Here is an 18,926-nt window from a genome sequence, read left to right on the forward strand (position 1 = left end):
GTGTCTGGTTCTGCCTTCAGGCACCTTTGCATTAATTAAAAAAAAAAGGCAGAAATCATTAGCAATCCTTAGCAGCCCCTTTGCATCAACCTTCCAGCGCTACTGCTTTCTGCAAACATGCTCCTGCCTTCACAGCACATCTCCAGCCTCCAACTCCTTTCTCCTTGTCTGACCCCAGAGCAGCTGAGTTCTGGTGTGAGCCCGATGAGCCAGCGATGGGGCTATTTTGGATTAAGAGGAGGAGGGATGAATTCCAGCTTCGTGGAGTATTCTCTCCTCTGCCAGTGTTGGCTTTGCTCAGAGCAAGGTTGCTCCAGCTTGTGTGGATCTAGTGATTGTGGCCAGGGCACCTCCACAAATAGGAGGGTTGCAGGACGCCACCTTGCACTTATTCCAGCTAATTTAGTAATTAAGTTGCCAAAGTTTGGCACGTAGTTTCCTGCTTTGGTCAAGAAGGTGCATGGAGGTAGAGGATATAAATTTGGACATCTGCAGGAGTTGGTGTCTCTAGTCACTGCATCCAGCTGGGGCTTCCACAAAGGTGATGATGATGGGGACTGCAATGGCAGCATCCAGATCTGAGGGAATCTTCTCGGAAGGACAGAGAGGAGAGAGAGGGCTGTCATCAATGGTTAACAGCAACCCATGATCTAAATCAGCTCATGAAAGTGGTGGTGCAGCCAGGACACATCCTTGGATAAACCCTTGGAGCAGAAGAGCAGTGGCTGATGCTGTAGATGATAATTTGTAGTGTGAGAGAAGAGGGAAAAAAAAAAAAAAGGAAGATTTTGCTATGGGTTAAATGAAAGTCAAAGGACTATGAGCCAGCATAAGCCCCAGCTGGGAGAGGAGATGATTGAAAGAGCAGAGCTGGAAAATGGGACTGAAGTATTTCTGAAACGGGAAAGGAAGGAGTAGCCCAGCAGGCAGGAAGGTGGTTGAGCCACAGAGCTGAGGTTTCTCCCAGGTCTCTGATGCGGTCCCTGTTCTGCAGCTGGGACAGACGGCTCTTGCGCAGCCCGTGTGGCGTTTGGGACATAAGGAGGCACAGATACCCGTGCAGGAACGGATGTGAATGCTGCCTGTGGACTGGGCGAGTTACTAAATGTTTGTTTTGTAACTGCCATCTCTGCAAAGGCTAACTTGAAGCTTAAATCATCTATTGTGCTCTCTCCTGCCTATGTACCTTTAAAGATGTCTCCATTCTTTTTGTTTCTCCCCAGTTTTCTGTGATAACAGCCTGAAGCTAACAGGAAAGGCAGGATGTGAATAGACTTTTCAGACATTCTAGACCTTCATTCCCCATGTGGGAAATGCTTTAAAGTATCTGTTTTGTCCACAAAGACTGCAGCATATTTTTCCCTTTAAAATAATGTTTAATAAGATTTTTTTAAATAGAATTAAAATACCAATAGAAGCAGGAGGGCATAAGACAAACATTAAGAAAAAACCCTTGAGGATAAAATGAGTTTGTGAGCAATTTGGTCTTGAACTCTGTGGGAATTGGACTAAATCTGTGAAGTCTTCCCGGATATCCCTACATAATTTGGAGCCCTAAAAATAACACAAAACTTGAACAGCCCAGATGACCTCGAAGCTGCTTTGCAAGAGACTTGCAGTGTTGCCAGAGTAGGTGAACACCCTGCAGCACATCTAGGTTTCAGAAACCCCTGATGAGGCAGTTGGGGGATTGCTAATTGGTTACTGGTCTTCATTAGCATCAGGCTGTGATGGATAGGCCCCTGAGTTTGCTCCTGCAATGAGCAAATAGTGATGGGGGACAGTGGCCTCTTGGAAATGTGAAGCGAGTCTAAAGGGTCCGATTAAGTTGGTCCCAGGGAGGGCTGTTTCACAGAAGACAGCAGCCCTCGCTGCCGCTGGCTGTGCTGGCGGGGAGCCTGCTGCAGTGATTTATTCTTGGGCTCTGCTGCTGCACGAGCCCCAGTGCTGACCCATGGGCCCGAGCAACTTAGTGGAGGAGATGAAGCATATGCAAAAAGGTACTTACAACAGAGTTCTGGTTTGAAACAAAGCAGCCAATTTCCTTTCACCACAGACAAGCCTTATCTTGGGAGATTACGTTTGTCTCAAATGGAGCCGCTGGTGTCATAACCACGCTCTTCCTGGGCAGATACAGGCTTGTGCAAAAATCCCATAGCGGCAGGCTGGGCTCTGGCTGTGGCTGTGACTCATGAGCCCTGGCCTGTGTGGGAGGTGCTGGGGCTGGGGAATTTGGAGCTTTTTGGTTTGTGGTTTTTTGGTTTTTCTTTTTAAAAACTGGCAGAGGAGAAGAGCGGCAGGGCTTGTCCTCATGAGGTGAGTGGGGCAGCTCAGGTGCCTTTCGAGGCATCTCGTCAGTGCCTGACTGCTGCTGTGTGTGTGTGCCCTTACAGATGTGTGCATCCTGCTGTGCTATCAAGGGAGAAGGCTGCCTGCCACCTGGGATCCATCTTGCTGGTCTGACAGGCATGGACTTTTCTCCCAGGAGGCACAGATGCATGTTGTCCATAGAAAAAGTCCTTTCCAGGACATGATCTCCTCAACCAGACAGAGCAAGTTGTTTTCTCCAGCTCCTCAGAAACACTTTCCAGTGCACTCTCACAAATACAACTGCAGGAATCAACTGCTACATGGTTGTTGTCCTAAAAGGATTGCAGCATGGATTGCAGATAGGCTGCTTAATTAGTCTGTCATACCCAAGAGTGGACTGTGTTTTATGGTCCTGGCACAAATGTAGCTGGGATGTGTTTGCCTTTTCTCCTCCTCCTATGAACCCAGTGGATGCTGCCTAGCTTGAGATTAGTGATGGGCTGCACATAGGTCTGTCTGGTTTGACCAGCAATTTACCAAGCTGCACTCAAGGTGCTGGGGGAATTTTGTAGTTATCATGTCCTCATCAGCCAGGGGAGATTGCTTCTCCTCATCTCTACGTGCAAAACCCCATCCCGCCTCTGCAAGTGTGCTGGGTAGCCAGGTTGCCAGTGTTTAGACTGGTGTGTGTAAGTATATATATACACTTTTTTCTTATATATACACTTTTTTCTTTAGCTGATTCATATTTTCTGTGATATTGTTCTTTTTGAAGCTGGGGCAGGAAGAGGCTGGAGATAAGATGACAGTAAAAGGCTGGAGTAAACCCTGCAAGCAGAGATAATGCACTTCAGAGAATACAAGTGAACTGGCAGACTGGAAAGTTCAAGGAAATCTAAACTTCTTGCCAGTCCAGTCAGGACACTTACTTTTCTCACCAGCTGCTCTGCACAGCCAGCTTGGCTTGTGATGTACCTGAAACAGCTTCTGGTTTATCTTGGACTACATGTTAGATACAAGTTCATTATGTTCGAAGTTGTATGACATCATGTATATTACTTCACTGAATTTTTATTTTTTTAACCTTTGTCCATTTAAAGGATTTTGCTCTTATACCTGGTCTAAATCACAAGGTCTCTCATGTACCCTCCTCAGCTTTTCCTTCCCTGCATTCTTGTTCCATGAATCCATCTTGTGATGTCTGACACTTCTACAAAGAGGAGAAATTAATCACTGTGCATTTTTGTCTTGATTTTCCACCCTCCCGCCCCAGCTTGTTGGGCAGTCAGCATTATATCATTAGGGATTTGTTAACTGAGTGGAGAGAGGGCTCCTGGCTGTCTGCATTGCAGGTTTCTTTAACTGCCTGAGTTCGGGAGGGGTTGAAGGCAGAGTGGTGATGGGGAGATAAATTGGTTGCAGGGTCATGCAGGCTCCAGGGGGTTTAAGACTTTCAAACCAAAATCGCTTCTTGAAGCATGGTTTTGGAAATTGCCAAGCATTACCTCTCATAGGAGCTTGAGAGACAGCTTGGGCTGTCTACCTACCTGCTCAGTTTGGGCCCAAGCTGAGAACCAGGCAGACTCTTCTTTCTGACTGTGCCAGTTTCTTTGCTTGGCTTGAAATACCTTCAGGAGTTCTGCACTGGGAGGCACCCCGTCTTTATTGGGGTGTAATTTAACCACAAACAGTGTTTGCTGATCTTAGACATCAGCATACAGGTGCCACATATTGTGCCACAGAGTTATTTACTTCAGCACTCCCAAGCTCATCTTCAGTGGCCCATGCTGTTTCCAAAAATTGTGCAAAACTTAATGATCGTGCTCTGCTGCTTTTTAATTGTGGAGCAAAAGAATTGAAGTGGTATGAAAGGTCAGACCAGATTTCTTAGCAAGGAGCTGTTTGCTGTTTGGAGGAAGTTGAGGAATTTTGGCCTAGTGCATGCTGAAATTCCTGCTTGGCTGTGTGGGAGCTTTGGCTCAGGGGAGGCAGCTCCATTCGCAAATCCATTGAGGCTTCGCCTTGACTTTTATTTATAAGGACACAAGCACTTTGCATCTTGCAATCTGTATGGTGCTTGCCCCAACTGGTGGTGGCTTGCAAGAGTGGGCAAGCAGGAGCCATGCGGAAGAGCCCCTCTGCTCTCCCCAGCCTCCTCCCAGAAAGGCTCACGGGGAACGGGCTGCAGCGTGGGCAGAGCCTGGAGGACCCAAGTACATCCGAGACTTTGAGCTCTGCTGTGCTGGGCCATGGACCTGCACTTTCTCACAGCTGTGCCCATACATCTGGGTCTGGAATGTGCCACGTTTTAATGACTTGCTTTCGTCTCGATTGCTGCCAAAGTCACGGATTCCTTCTATATGTTTTAAAAGCAAACAATCCGTGACTACAGACACTTTATTCTCCGCATCTCAGCATTCATGCAGCTGGGTGAACAGTTAACCAAATTAAACGAGAGTGTTAAATTATACTCAGAGGAAATGAGAAGGATTGGGAGCAGCGCTGAGCTTTGACTGGCAAACTCTTGGTGAAATCCTCTCGTGGTGATGTTGTCCTTGGCTGGTAGAGGGATGAACGTGGTCTTTTAATGGGATTCTTTCTCTTCCTTGTGCACAAGGTCATAGTTTCTACCCTGTTAGACTGCATGTTGGTAAACAGGAGGTACCAGGCAGGGCCATCGTTACTAAAAGTATTACAGCTCTTGACTTCTAAGCCCATTCTCTGTCCCAGGAGCAGATGCCCGTGGAGGCCTTGCAGACCATATCTGTAGCTGCTGGGACAGTTTGGCAGTAGGTGGGACCTGGGCTGGGCTCTCCTCCCAGCCGTGCCAGTGCTTGCTGTGCAAGAGGTGGTCAGTCACTGGAGAAGAAAAGAGGGACGGTTTTCTCTCTAAAGCTGGACTTCTCTCCTCTGCATAGCAAGAAGTAATGGATAGATGGGTGTTTTTAGCTGTGTGGGAAGAGGTTGTGACAACATACTGTGCCGTCCTTCCCTTCATACATGTGTGTTGTCTGTTGTTTGAGTCTTCCTTCACAAAGGAACCAGTTGATGTTCTTCAAATATCAGTGTAAGATTGTTCCCTAAGCAAAGGCTGTGAGCTGCTCTTGAGGGAGGTTGGCCATGTGAACAGGAGCATTGGAGAATGACCCAGACAGATGCAGAGTGAAGTGGACTGAAAAGGTTTATTTGCAGAGCAGTGCCATGCTGGAGCTCACTGTGAGGTACTGAGCCCTTCATCCTGGGCATGGGACCGGCCATGTCCTTCCAGGCCAGGGATGTGCTCGTCATCTAAAATTTGCCATGGTAGGGTGGGGTACTCCAAGGAGAATTTTTTTTTTCCATTAACCTCTTCAAGTCTAGCTGGCATTAAAAACTTGAGCCAGTTCTTTCCCATTAGTTACCAAAAAAAATACTCTCCCTATGTGTGAACTGACAGCTCCATGAAGAGACTGCTGCTTTTTGCCATCTCAGATAACTGCAGTCAGATTACATCCTTCAAGTCATGCTTTTTCTTAGCAATTTCAGATTTAGCATGCAAGCACATCAGTTAGCGTTAGCAACCAGGAACTCCCTGATTTTCCTATTTATAGAAAAGCACTTTTTCCTGTATGTTTTGGGATTACTAGAGTTTTTGCTGGTATAGTTTTCATTTTGCTAAAATTAGTTACAAACTCCTGTTAATTCAAGGGAGGAGAATCAAGGCAATGGACCAAAGGCCTTTGAAAATCAGCCCCAAGAACAGTGTGGTATTTTTTTCTGCTCAAAGCCATCATCATGTAAGTGACTGGATTTATTTAGCTGTCTAAATTTGAGTAACTTCCAGTTAAATTCCTCTACACTATCAAGTCTCTGGCGCATCTGCTCGTTGCTCACCTATCTACATGGAACTGCTTGCAGGCAGTTTGACTTCTTTGCTTCTGCACATCAGACAGCACGGCACAAGGATATGTTACTTCACAGTGGGGGCCATCAATGCCTACCCGTTAGTCCGCCTTGTGAGCCCAAAGACTGATGTTCATTTTCCATTTTTCTTCTTTGAGCCATTTTTTTCTTTAACCCTCTTTTAAAGTAATACAATATTTTACTGGGAGGAAGACCCTGGTGTAAACTGCTGCTAATCCTGCCAGTGACTAATTATGATGGAGATATTTTCCCAGAACACCTGACTCCCAAAAAACATTCCCAGAAGCTTCCTAGAAGCATGTAACAGTCAAAGACAATTGACACCTCAAGGTAAATAGTCTGAGAATCTGAAATCCTGAAGATAGTTACCGTGTCTTATCTCTGAAGCATTAAGAAGTTTTAAGGACATTGTTACAGCCACCACTGTGCTGGGCTTCTGCTGGTGTCTGCAAGATGATTAAAGCAACTGGGGAGGACTGCAGCCCTCAGGATTAAGGGACCCACTTGTCTCCACGTTCGTGGCTTCAGCCTGCTCCTGGCCTGGGCTGGCCTTGTGGACCAGCATTTGTCCCCCTTTATGGGGTGCCCAAGGCTGTCCGTGTTGTAGTGGCAGGGGAGTCCACTTAGCCCTTCCTAAGGGAGTTCAAGTTTGGGCTAAAAGACAAATATTTAAGTCTTGTCTCTAAGGGATTACTTTACACTCTTCCCAGCAACCTAGAAAGTGCAAAGGCCATCTCAGCCAAGTCCGCTCCTAATCCAGGGTGAAAGCCTAGTGTGGGCGAAGTCCTTATCTGTAAGTGACTGAAGCCTCATCCAGAGGAATTCCAGCCATCCCCTTCTGTCCTGACAGCATTTTGCTCTGCTCTGACGCTTCTGGTTACCTACACCCACCTTGGGCACGTCTGGCTCCAGTAAGTGACGCTTGGGTGGCTGTTGTGCAAACACAGAAAGGGCCGATTCTGAATTCAGAAGGCACCCCAGTTGCTGGGGTTTAAGCACAGGCTCGTGTCTGGGCACGTACAGGTTGGTGTGTCCGCGTCCCCTGAACGCTGCACTGTAGCTGTGTGGCATTTGCTGTTTGCAGCTCCAGGCGGGCACAGATTTAACAGGGTGCTCCCCAAACCCCATGTCCTGCCCGTACTTGGTGTCACCTGGCTGAACTTGCTGCACATCAGGCTCTCAATGCTGCACTCTTGGTGGTCATTTCTAAAAGGTGACTATCTAAATCTTCAATTCAGCACTGTGCAGGCTCCGCGAGGCACAAGTGATGGCACTGCTCTGTCCTGCCTTGTGCCAAGTGCTGCAGATTTGGTCCCCCAAGGAATTTTGGCAGAAGGCGTGTGTGGTGCTGGCTGGGGAGGGACAACTCGCACAGGAGGATGCTGTGAAGATAAAGCCATGCTGTGTGTGAAATTAGTGAACGAGCCAAATCCCTCTCAGAAGTGGTGTTTAAAGAAAAAATCCTTTGTGGAAAATGCCCTATCAGCTGTTCACCTAAGCCAAGCTGCTTAGAAAGGGAACAGTCGCTGTTTAGAAAATAACATCGTAAAACATTGGCTTTCTGTTGCTGTTAGTTATGACACTGAGCAGGTTTCATGCTGGCTGGTAATTCCAAATCTGTAGTTTCCAGGAGAGTGTTTTCTTTGATCTGTCTCAGTAACTCCTGAGCTTTGAGAGAAAAACTTGAAAATGGGTTGGTGCAAAACTCAATCCCTTTCCTGTCCCCCGAGTCTCGGTGCTCGCCTCTCTCCCCAGCCCTGCAGAGGTGTTTGAACATCTACAGCTTTGCAGCTCTGTCCTCTGCCCTTGGGCTTGGGTCTGCGCAGGGCTCTGGCTCTCTGGTGCGTGTCCTGGGCCAGGCAGGGGCTGGGTGTCACCTCCTGGAGCTGCTGTGGGCTCAGGGCAGCCAGGGCACTGCTGCCCCTAATTCTTTGCCTTGTCCCAGGGTTTCTGGAGGAAGAGAAGAGTTAACCTACATACCGGGGCAGGCAGCTCTGGCTTCCCTCAGAGGGGCGTGGGACACCCTGAAGGGTTTCTGAGCATGGGTGTGATGAGTTGCAGCAGACTCTGCAGATGGTGAAAAGGGATGGGTAATTTTTTCTAAAACTTGGCTATCAAAATGTTGAGATACAAGCATAGCGGACCTTTTCATTCGGAACCCTGTAACCCTGCATGGATAATTTGGAAAAATGTCATTTTTAGGAGTGAGGGTTTGACACACGGACATACAAGAATGAGGCAGGAGGTGCTGTGAGCAAAAGAGGGAAATGGGGGCAAAAGTGTGTTTTTGTACACGCCTGTCTTTCAAACACCGACTTTTGTGCTTTTTTATTTGGGGTTTGTTTGGTCTAAGGGACTTGAGTAATTTATAAAAAACGATTGGATAAAAAGCCACGCCTGCTTGGAGTGGAAACAACTTTTTTTGTGCTGCCTAGAAGGGTTGAAATAGTTTTTGTGTGATTGGAAATAAAAGGTAGGCACGTACTAACCAACAGCTAAATGTGAGAGATTTTAATAAATGATACTGATGTATGGGCTAGAAAGAAATAAATCTGCTGTAGGACAGCAGAAGCTCAGCAGGGGGACAGCCACACTGTTAATGAGTAAATCCATTTCTTCAATGAGAATAAATGATTACAGGCAAAAGATGCAAAAGGGGCAGATCACTGACCTAGAGAAATTCAAAACAAGTCAGAAGCTCTCTGGCTTTCCAGGGCTTTTTCACCTTCTGCATACTTGTTTTCGGGGATAAAAGGTGCATGAAGAGGCTTATTAGCTTTAGCTTCTGCCACTGCTGGGAAGAGCAATTGCGGTGCCAGCGCTGCCGGGTGTTTCCAAGCCTGACGAGTGCTTGCTGTGCCCACCCCTGAACACTGGTGCCCAGGCTGCGGAGAGAGGTGACCTGTGCTCCTGGGGAGCTGCTTGTCCCTGGAGCTGTGGACTGACAACCCCATCCAGGCTCTGGCCTCTGCCACGTCTTCCAGGTAGGCTTGTGGCTGCAGTGTTGGACCAAGGCAGTGCCTGGGGGATGGACAGGCCTGGGAGGAAGCAAAGTGTTGGTCACTTTTGAATGCTCTAGGGAAAAATTAAATTAAAAAAAAATAATAATTAAAAAACCAAACCAAAACCGAAAAAAATCCACTTTCTGCAGTGGTTCTGACATGGTTTATCTGGATTTTTACTGCCTTCCCTGCTTCAGTCTGGGTTTTGCGGATGCCTGGAGCTGCCGTGCAGTGACCCAGCCTGGGGCACAGTTTGCCCCAAAATGCTGCAGTTGCCCACTGTGTGTGTGCTGAAGCCCTTTGGGCTGGCCACTGCTCTCAGCCATGCTGTGTATATTCAGGAGGCCTTGTGTGCCCCTGAAGAGTGGGATTTATTGCCCATGTGCTGTGCCGTGGAGCCGCACCTGCTCGCCTGGTCCATCCGATCCTTCCAGGAAATCCCAAGCAGGAATACGGCAGCGCTGGTAATGCTATCCACACACACGCTCCACGGGGGTATTTAGCAGCGGTTAGGAAGAGATGAACTGCTTTGTTTTCACATGGTCTATTTTAGTAAGTCAACGCCAAAGGTAATAAATCTGTCTTACAGAAAATTAGAGAGTGGTTTACTGTATAAACTACTCCTGTGCACTCTGGGGCTAGGAGTAGAGCTGCACATAGCTCCCGACCAACACAGCCTGCTCATACCTTTCTGTCAGAGGACCAAAAAAGGGCCTCTCTTGCTGTTTGTCAAAATGTAGTTGCCAGTATTACAACAACGTGAAGATTTATTTTGCTTATTAAATGTTATTCTATGGCTTTATGGCACCTGGGAGGAATATCGGTGAGACTTCATCAAAAATCCCTCACCAAAGAAACATGGGATGTGGCTGGGTCCAGCTTGCTGTCTTGTTTCCACATGTGCCTCCCAGACCTGGAAAACTGAAATCAGTGTTTCAAGGGAGGAAATAGAGGAGAAATGTGCAAGTTTGCTATCGTGTTTTGCTTATGCAGGAGGATGGATGGACAGAGAATGTGCTGCTCCAAAAGCAGCTAAGTTTCTCTTGCCTTGCTGGATCCTGGTTTTACTCTTCAAATCTTTGCACTGTCACACTGGGCAGTAATCAGAATTATATTTTCATGGATTTTGGTGCTGGATAAAGCTGCCTGCCATTCAGACATGCAAAGGGATGGAGTGGGTGGGAGATGGAGGAAATGCCCTCATCTCGATCTTCCTCTCCTGGCTCCAGGACTTGCTCCATCCTTCCAGGCACTGGGGCAGCCGCAAGTGATTGTTACTAAGGAAACATGCTTCAAAACCACTAACAGCAACATCAGCTAGATGTAGGGATGTTACTGTTTTCAAAGAAAGTTGGTTTCTAATTAAAATACTCATGTCAGAATTTCCTGGCTGAAAGCTCGTTTCATGAAATCCCAGGCAAGGGTGGAAGGTTGAGTTGTACCTGGCATGCTTTCAAAGGTGGTAAGAGCAAGGGCTCTGCTTGCCTGGAGACAAGTGTATCAAATCTGGTGCTTCACCTCCTTCCTCCATGGAGAAGGGAAAAAAAATTGCCTAAGAGGCTGGGAGCATAGAAGTTTTTATTCATCTGACTGATAATAGCAGCTAAATAAAGGCTTTGGAAAAAAACCCAACCATTTCTCTTGCAATATTGGTTGGGCAGAACTGTACTGGAACTAAACACGGAATGAAAAGTCTGGCTTTTCTGCCAGCTCTATTTTTAGAGCCACTGCTCCATCTTTCTATCTCTCTGAGTTTTCTCAGCATGTGCACTTGAAGCAGGCAATCTGCCTTTATTTTTTCTGGCAGGCTATGATATTCTGCAAGATAAGGATGTTGGATGGAGGGGCAGGGACTCGCCAGATTTGACAAAAATCCTGAATACCAGGATTCAGGTCCTGTTCCAGGATTGGGTTCACAGTGGTCACAGACTCCTGAATATTTTCTGTGCTCCACGTAGGAATGACCCTAACTCTTACGTGCTGGAGGGGAGTGGGTGGGCAATATTGTCTGGCTTCTTTATGTCCTAAAATTGCGGTCACGACTGGAATAAAATTGAGCAGCAGTCTAACAGCGTGCAGCAGTGCTAACGATGGGTTGGGTATGGAGCAGAGGAATTGTGTTTGGCTTTGAGAGTGGAAGCGGGGTAGGAATATCCAAACTGGGCTTCAGCTGAGATACTGTGGCTGATCCAGCAATATCCAGCAAGAAACCAGAGGTTCTTGTTCTTCCCTGTGAAAAGCATCAATAAAAGATAAAAAGTTAGCATGCTAGCCCTGGTCTTGGATATTTAACCCAGCCAGTGGGGGTGGGACTGGCCTTTTAGAGAGCTCCCAGCAAGCATGGGTGCAGTTCTCCCCAGTGCCAAATGTGTGTACATGCACAAACCCACATCTCCCATGACTTAAAATGTACTGAAACCAGCTACATCATCTTCTTTCAGCTAGAGGGGGCTCGTACAGGTCATGAGCCTGTGCGCTGCCCAACCCTGCCGCTCCCCTGTCCCAGGAGTGCTTACACTAGGGCTTGCAACCAGCAGCACTATGTTCTTTTTTTGGCTGTTATTTTCACTTTGTAAAGCACTGAGCCCTAGGCTTGGTTTTGCATCAAGTTTCAGTTTGTGCAAAAAACCAGTGCTCACCATGCACCAATTAGACTGGATTGTAACCAGTGCTCTCCAGAGGCATGGGACTTCTCAGAGCTAGGAGCATGCAAGGAGATTGAACTTGAGGACATTTAATTAGGATCATTTCTCTCCAGCGTGGAACTGAACAGCAAGGAGGACCCCTCCAAAAAACTCCATGGGATTTACTGACTATAAATGCATGGCTGGCTTTGCAAAAAGATAAATGCAGAAGGTAGGGATATGCCTTGCATTTCTAATTTTATGTTTGTGGTTGCTGTTCATTCAGAGCAGAGGCTCTCCCAGTGCCTGAAAGCAGAACACGTGCAGGTACGTTGGAGCTGCAGTGAATTTTGTCCAGCTAAAGGCTATGCCAGATTCCAGCAGGAGCACTAACTTATTCCCTGTAGAATAAAGCTGGAGGAGGATTTGCAGTGGAGGGAAGGTATAACTTCACTGGCTGGTACTCAGCCCTGTTCCCATGCCAAGAGGCAGATGTTAAGCTGTGAGAACTGGGCCTGCAGAGAGAGCAGCTGCCTGAGCTGAAGCCTCTTGGGCTTCACTAACAAATAACAGCTCTGCTGAGATGGTGAGCGGGCAGAAAATGCTGTTCCTCCAAGAAAGCTTGGTCTTGTATGCCTTGACAACATGTAGGTTGCAGAGGGGAGTTAAGGCAGGATTTAGGTCTGGTTTTCCTCAGTTTTTAGCAACTTGAAAAGGAGGTCTGTTTCCTCCTTGATTGGGCTCACAAGTCTTTTGGCAGCAGGGAACCACTTTGATTTCTTCATTCTGGATGGCACCAGTCCTTACCAGTGCAAACCCCGAGAGTGGTGACAAGTCCCACCCTCCTGCCCATTCACAGCTGAAGTATGGCCCCTGACCTACTGTGCTTCAGCATCACACAGATTTCCCAGCTGGATCTTGTTCATTCCTCCCCGAGCATCTCTCTCAAGCCCCCTTAGCCTACACCCGGGTGTAAGTTCAGGTGCCACCAGCCTGTGGTGGGAACCAGAGCAATCCCTGATAAGTGGAGGAGAGCCTCGTCCAGCAGGGGCCTGATGGAGTTTTTGTCTGTGTGTCCTGCTGAGGAGAAGGCTGAGCTAGTGCCAATCCACAGGGCTGCACCCATCCTGTTGCTCCGTACCCACACAACAGCGCTCAGACCCCCTCGTCTGAACGACCATACCAAGACGTGCTTTATGAATGACATAGTAGATTTAAATGCCTCTTTCTTGTCTCTTCCCTTTAAAAAGCCTTCTATGGATTGTCAGGGCTATTTTGGAGGCATGTTATTGTTAATACTCGTCGTTTGGCTCAGCGATGTGTGTGGCCAGGGCAGGACCAAGGTACGTGCTGCTGTTCTGGCCCTCCTGCAGCTGGTTATGGCTGGGGCGGGCAGGCTGAGATGGGCACGGAGCCGTCCTTTTCCTCCCCTTGCTGAAGTGTCCCTCTGGAGACCTGATAGTCTTTGGGGGATGTATGCTCGTACAGCACCAACTTGGTATGAGGAGGAACTCCTGAGCTATAAATCTCTCCTTTTCAAGTACTAAACTCCCTTTTGGGTTGTTTTTGACATTAGGAATTTTTTCTGATAAGAGAACTTTATTTGCCTTTAAATATCACTTTGTGACAGGATGATGGAGTGGGGATTCTTGGAGCGAGCCTGTGCCAGCCGGAGAAGGGAAATTCTGGTGGGGCTTTTGTTTCTCCAGCACTGACATTTTAGCTCTTGAAAGAGTATATTTACTTTATTCTTGGCAGGGGTGTGTGTGCACACGTCAGTGTCCAGACAAATGGGAGCAGCCCAGTGTTGTGCTGAAGCCAAGTGGGTCTCCTGCTCTTCCCTCCCGGTGGCACCTGGGGAAGAGGAGCTGTGCTGGGACTTTTCTGCAACCAACTTCTAAACACAGGCTGCATGGGTGAAACAGGGCTGCCATGTGGAGACCCTTAAAATTAAAAAAAGAAGGATTTTGTGATAGTGTGTGCAAGGTGCAGTCGGATGTTCCCAGGCTGCCACCTGTTACTCCAAGAACAGCCCACAAGCCAGGTCCCCCAGAACAGCTTCATAGCGGGTTTATAGTGCTGCCTGCTTGGGTCAAGGCTAAGTCTAAGGTGTAGCCCAGCACAACCTCCCAAGTATGGCCCGTAGCCACAAAGCCTGGGGTTTGTTTGCATTCAGACTGGTGGGAACTGAGCTCCCTAATCTGTCTCTCTCCAGCAGCCGTGTCGTATCACGATCCTTTTAGATATGGAGGATTTTGCTCCACAGGCTGCTTGTGAGCAGCAGGATCTGTGAAGTGCCAGTTTGTTTATTTGGCTTGGATCCCACTAAGCTCTCCTTGATTTTCATGATGCCTCAAGCAGCCAACTAACTCTGTATTCCTTTCTTTCAGCTCTTCCACGTAGCATACGTCCTGATCAAATTTGCCAATTCCCCTCGTCCTGACCTCTGGGTGCTGGAGCGATCGACTGACTTCGGCCTTACCTACGAGCCCTGGCAGTATTTTGCCTGTAAGTATGCCAGAGTTATGAGAGAGCTGCAGCTTAGTGACAGGTAGCGAGGCCACAGTGAAGGCCACTTGCTCTTTGTGCAAATATGAGGCTGGGTTTGGAGTTGTTTCTGTGTCGCTGCGGCAATGTGGTACATGTCCTCTGTTTCTTCTGCCCAATAAGGCTGCAAGAGTTGAAGCTTAGATCAGAGCAGGTGGGTGAAGTTGCAGCGCTCCTCAGCGCAGAAGAACTTTTTTGCTCTCTGGGGCTAAATGTATTTTTTAAAGTATTGTCATTGGTGCCCACCCAAATCTGTGTGAACGCCAAAGTTGGCACTAGTGTCAATAGTTGGACATTGCTGATCTAGGTCTGGAACGTGAGATTTCTTATCATTTCCTCCCTGCCCTCCTCTCTCTGTCTGTCTGCCCTGTATTGTATCTAGACTGGCGTGTTTCAGCTCCTCCAGAACTAAACCAGCGGCTCGCTTCCAAGTGGCTGCTGTAATAGAAAAATCTGGAGGCAGAAACAATCCCCTTGCACTTATCAGTATGGAGATCAGATACAGCCTGTGCAGGGCAGGGAACTGCTGTCCTGCTGCTGGGCAAGGTGGGATCAGAGATCAGGATGGTGGCTGCAGAGATCCAGTCTGTGCATTTGGCTTCCCTGTTCTCTGATTAAAACCTGATCCCTTTAGAAACAGCTGGTTCTACAAAACTCATCTCCCAAAGGGTCTGTGGGGTAGCTGGATGCTGAGGAACTTGTTAACCACCAGCCCCTCCCAGAAGCAGCAGCAGTAATTGGGAGAAGATGTGAGTTAAGATCTACAGCCAGAGCTTAAAAGCTGGCAAGGAAGGACCTCGGAGCACACAGAGGCCTCACCTTGGGCTGCCCCTAAAGGCTCATATTTCTGGCTTACCTGTCAGCCTGTGCTTGAGATTTTCTGGCCTTCTCTCATGCAGGAAGGAGCTGCAGACATTTTACTTGCTGTGTTGCCTTAGCGTGGTAGCTCCTCTCCAGTGAGGGTGTTTCCCCACGAGCACAGAGAAGAGGGGAAATTACTGCTGTCAAATTGCCTGCTTTGTTTTTTTCTATTTTCTCTGAGAATTTCTCTTCCAGCTCTGAAGCCTCTCTTGGGGCCCGTTGTGGTCACGTTATTGCATGGTCTGGGGCTGAGAGGGGAGCTCTTGTCCCGCTTGCTCGTTCCTGCTTGTAGTGTCAACGCTGTAATGTCTGGAGTCCTCTTCCCTCCCACAACATCAGGCCCTCTTACCACCCCCCTTGAGAATTGACATGCAGTGACACAGCCCAGTGGAAAATTCCCATGGAAATAAAGAGGTGGCTGCTCCAAAACCTGCCAGATTCGCGAGCACAAGAAGTCCTTTGCGGAGGTTTATTTTTGGCATGGGGAATTCTGTAGGTGGTCTAATAAAAACACGGGTCAGTTCAATAACAGGGTTAAAAGCAGCCAACAGAAATGTAAGTGTTCTCCAGAGCAAGCCTTGCCATGGGTGACACTGACCCCGCCAGCTCAGCGCCGCCCCTTGAGCCCTGCTCATCGTGGGGGGTGTTCGGTGCCTCGTGTCCCCCAGCAGTGAGGAGGCTGCTGAAGAGCTTTTGGGCTTAGCTCTGTGGGGGGAGGGAAAAATGACTGTCGTGGAAAGCATCTGTCAGTGCAGCTGATGGGTTCTCTTGGGTAGCGAGGCTGGAGGGACCATGGCAATGCGAATCCTCCGTGCATCGCGACGGGGAGGCACCGTGCTTTCCTCGGCCACCAAAGGAGAAGCAGGAGCGCTAGGGAGAGATTTATGGTGGTGTTTATCTGCATGAAGGGTTCCCCACACAGCGTTTCAAATGGGGACAGGACATGAAAGATGCCCAGTCCCAGCTGTCCATCCAGGCCCACGGAGCCTTGTCTGCCCCAGCTCATCGTGTTGTGCAGGATTAGCCCGTTTCGTCTCGCTTTGCTGGGCAGTGCCACCATGGAGGGGAAGGCAGTGATAGTGCAGAGCGAGGTTCTGTCTTTTATCTGCTGAGGGTAAGCTTCCACAGTCTGCTGTTTCCTTAAAGCGTTGCTGTGGTTTAAGGCTGATGGGTTACTACTCTGTTTTGGCTCAGAGTGCCCGGCTTCTGGCTCACATGGTTGTGTAGATTTGCAATAACTGGAGGAGTTCTTTGGTCTTCCTGAGTAGCTGCTCTTGCTGAGCATCTTGTTTCCATGCTCAGCCATTGCAGTGCTCTGGGAATCAATCATCTTGAGCCAGTGGTGACAGGTTCCTCACTTGGGGCTTCAGAATAAATTGCCTTTAAAAAAGCACCTGGTGAAGCAAAGCTTGGTGGCCAGAGACCTGATGTTAAATGTTTCCACACCATCTTCCCATGGATGCAACCGAGCTCCTGCTGTTGCCAAAACAGTGTTTCATGGAGCGAGGCCACGTTGCTGGAGATGAGGTGTGGGCGGGTGCAAGTCGGAGGTGAAGGCAGGGGAGGCAGAAGCTCTCTGTGCTCCCCCCTTCCTGTTCCTCCTGCTTGGCTTAGCCTACCAGTGCAGCATCTGGAGAGAGGGCCATGCCTGCTGGAGCCACATTGCAACAGATTTTGGAGGATTATTCCCATGAATTAGGTTAATGTTTCCCCGTCAACTCCCAGTATGAGCTGAGCAGTGCTGACAGGAGCAGCAGGTTGTGTTGGCTGCCTTTTCTTCCTTCTCCCTGTGGAAACACCCTCAGGAGAGCTGCAGCAACATGTGCTTCAGCATGCACTGCTGAGAACTCCTAGCGCAGGTGAAACCGGAGTGGGAAGGAGCAGCAGCCTTTGTCCCAGGCTCTTCCCCGGTGGAACAGCCCCAGAGAGTGGCCTGAGAGCAGCACTGTGTAGGTTCTTGCATGGGTAGATGTGGTTTGCTCACCACCCTGAACAGTCAGGTCCTGAACTGCCCCAGCATGTTCACTGTGGTTTGGTTGTCTCTGCCAGCACAGGGATGTCAGACATCCTGGGGATGAGGGTGCTGGACTCGCGGAAGTGGCTGCGCAGGGAAGCCAGGACATTCCTACAGCTGCAAGGACAGTCTTGGCACGCAGTGTCCCCAGAGCAGGTTGCAGGGCCAGCAGTGTGACTGCCTGGTGGTGCCTGTCCCCGGGCTTTAGCCAGCCTTGCATTGCCACTTAGTGGCAGGAGCCCTCGATTGCTGTCCCCAAGGGGTGGTTCCAGGTGGCTTTGGCATTTCTGTTTTGTAGTGATGGTTTAAGAGTGATTGCAGAGTTCAGAGTAAGGTGGGAGAAGGAGACATCCTGCAGGCAGTTGCTCTGTCTCTCCCGAATGCTGCAGATCCGCTTCCCACACCTGCCTGTCCACCCTGCCTGGTGGGAGATGTCGCAGTGGTGGCTGTGGCTTGTGGTTGCTCCCGTGGTGTGGTTCTGTGCTAGCTCACTCCTCAGGACTTACCCAAGAAGTTAAGGAGCTATGTAAAGGTGATGGTACAAGCTCCTACATCAGGAGCAGAGTTCTAGCAGCAAACAGCCCTTCGTCAGTCCAGTGGAAGCAGTGTAGCAAATCCAGTGCCAGCAAGCCAACAAATTCAAACCAGGGTTAGATCTCACGGTGGTTAACTGTGCTTAATGCCAAAATTAAGGGATAGGTTTCTATGCAGGTGGTTGCAGTAGGTGCAATGGCCATTCTCACTCTCCTGCAATGAGGTGATTTGGGGGGTTTTCTGACCATGTTACTCTCATAGTGACTCTCTCCCTTAGTGGAGTACATGTATGTTAGCAGTGACAGTTAATGATACAAGCAATCTATGTAGTAAATGCTTAACAAAGAGTATACACCCTTCTCTCTTGTTGGTCAGTGTGGGAAAAACTATACAGGGCTCTGAATTGTTCCTTTTCTCTTACTGCTCTTATCTCTGGTTGATGAACAGCTTCCAAGAGGGACTGCATTGAGAAGTTTGGACTGCAAACTGTGGATCGTATCACCAAGGATGACCATGCCATCTGCACTACTGAATACTCCCGGATCGTGCCTTTAGAAAATGGGGAGGTGAGCAGTTGCACATTTTTATCACCTAGAGTTTCCAGGGTTTCTCAGTGAATGTAGGTACTCTTATTAATTGGTTCCCTCTTGACTTTTGGATGCCACTTAAACTACTCAAATTAAATGAGACTGGCAGGGAACTGATTCAGTCATCTTGCAGGGAGGTAAAGATTGGGTTCGGCTGAGGGAGAGATTGATTTCCTCCCGCCTCACAGGATTACACAGATTTGTCTTCTCTCCTTGCATTCACAGATTGTTGTCTCTCTGGTAAATGGACGCCCGGGAGCCATGAACTTCTCCTACTCTCCTCTCCTGCGGAATTTCACAAAAGCCACCAACATCAGACTGCGCTTCCTGCAGACAAACACGCTGCTGGGGCACCTGATGGGCAAAGCTTTAAGGGACCCTACGGTGACAAGAAGGGTAAGGCAGGCCTTGATACCTCTTGCTAATTAGGTGGAAGTGTTTGAGGGCTGTGTGTGCCACCTCTGGGGAGAAGACATCCCTGGGTGTTGCCCGTGGGGATTTTCTCTCTGTACTTGTTCTCCCCAAGCTGAAGGTGTCTGTGGCA

The 18,926-nt window shown here is 48.6% G+C and overlaps 1 protein-coding gene across 1 annotated transcript in view; it reads left to right on the forward strand.

The window, feature by feature from the left end:
* LAMA5 (laminin subunit alpha 5) overlaps positions 1-18,926 on the forward strand; it is a 97,612-nt gene that overhangs the window by 26,081 nt on the left and 52,605 nt on the right. The window contains exons 3-5 of the mRNA XM_074888487.1: positions 14,230-14,347; positions 18,243-18,361; positions 18,608-18,778. Of these exons, the coding sequence (XP_074744588.1) occupies positions 14,230-14,347; positions 18,243-18,361; positions 18,608-18,778 (408 nt within the window). The remainder of the gene's footprint in view (positions 1-14,229; positions 14,348-18,242; positions 18,362-18,607; positions 18,779-18,926) is intronic.

Source organism: Strix uralensis, chromosome 18 (assembly GCF_047716275.1).
Source record: "Strix uralensis isolate ZFMK-TIS-50842 chromosome 18, bStrUra1, whole genome shotgun sequence".
In the NCBI taxonomy this organism is placed as follows: domain Eukaryota; kingdom Metazoa; phylum Chordata; class Aves; order Strigiformes; family Strigidae; genus Strix; species Strix uralensis.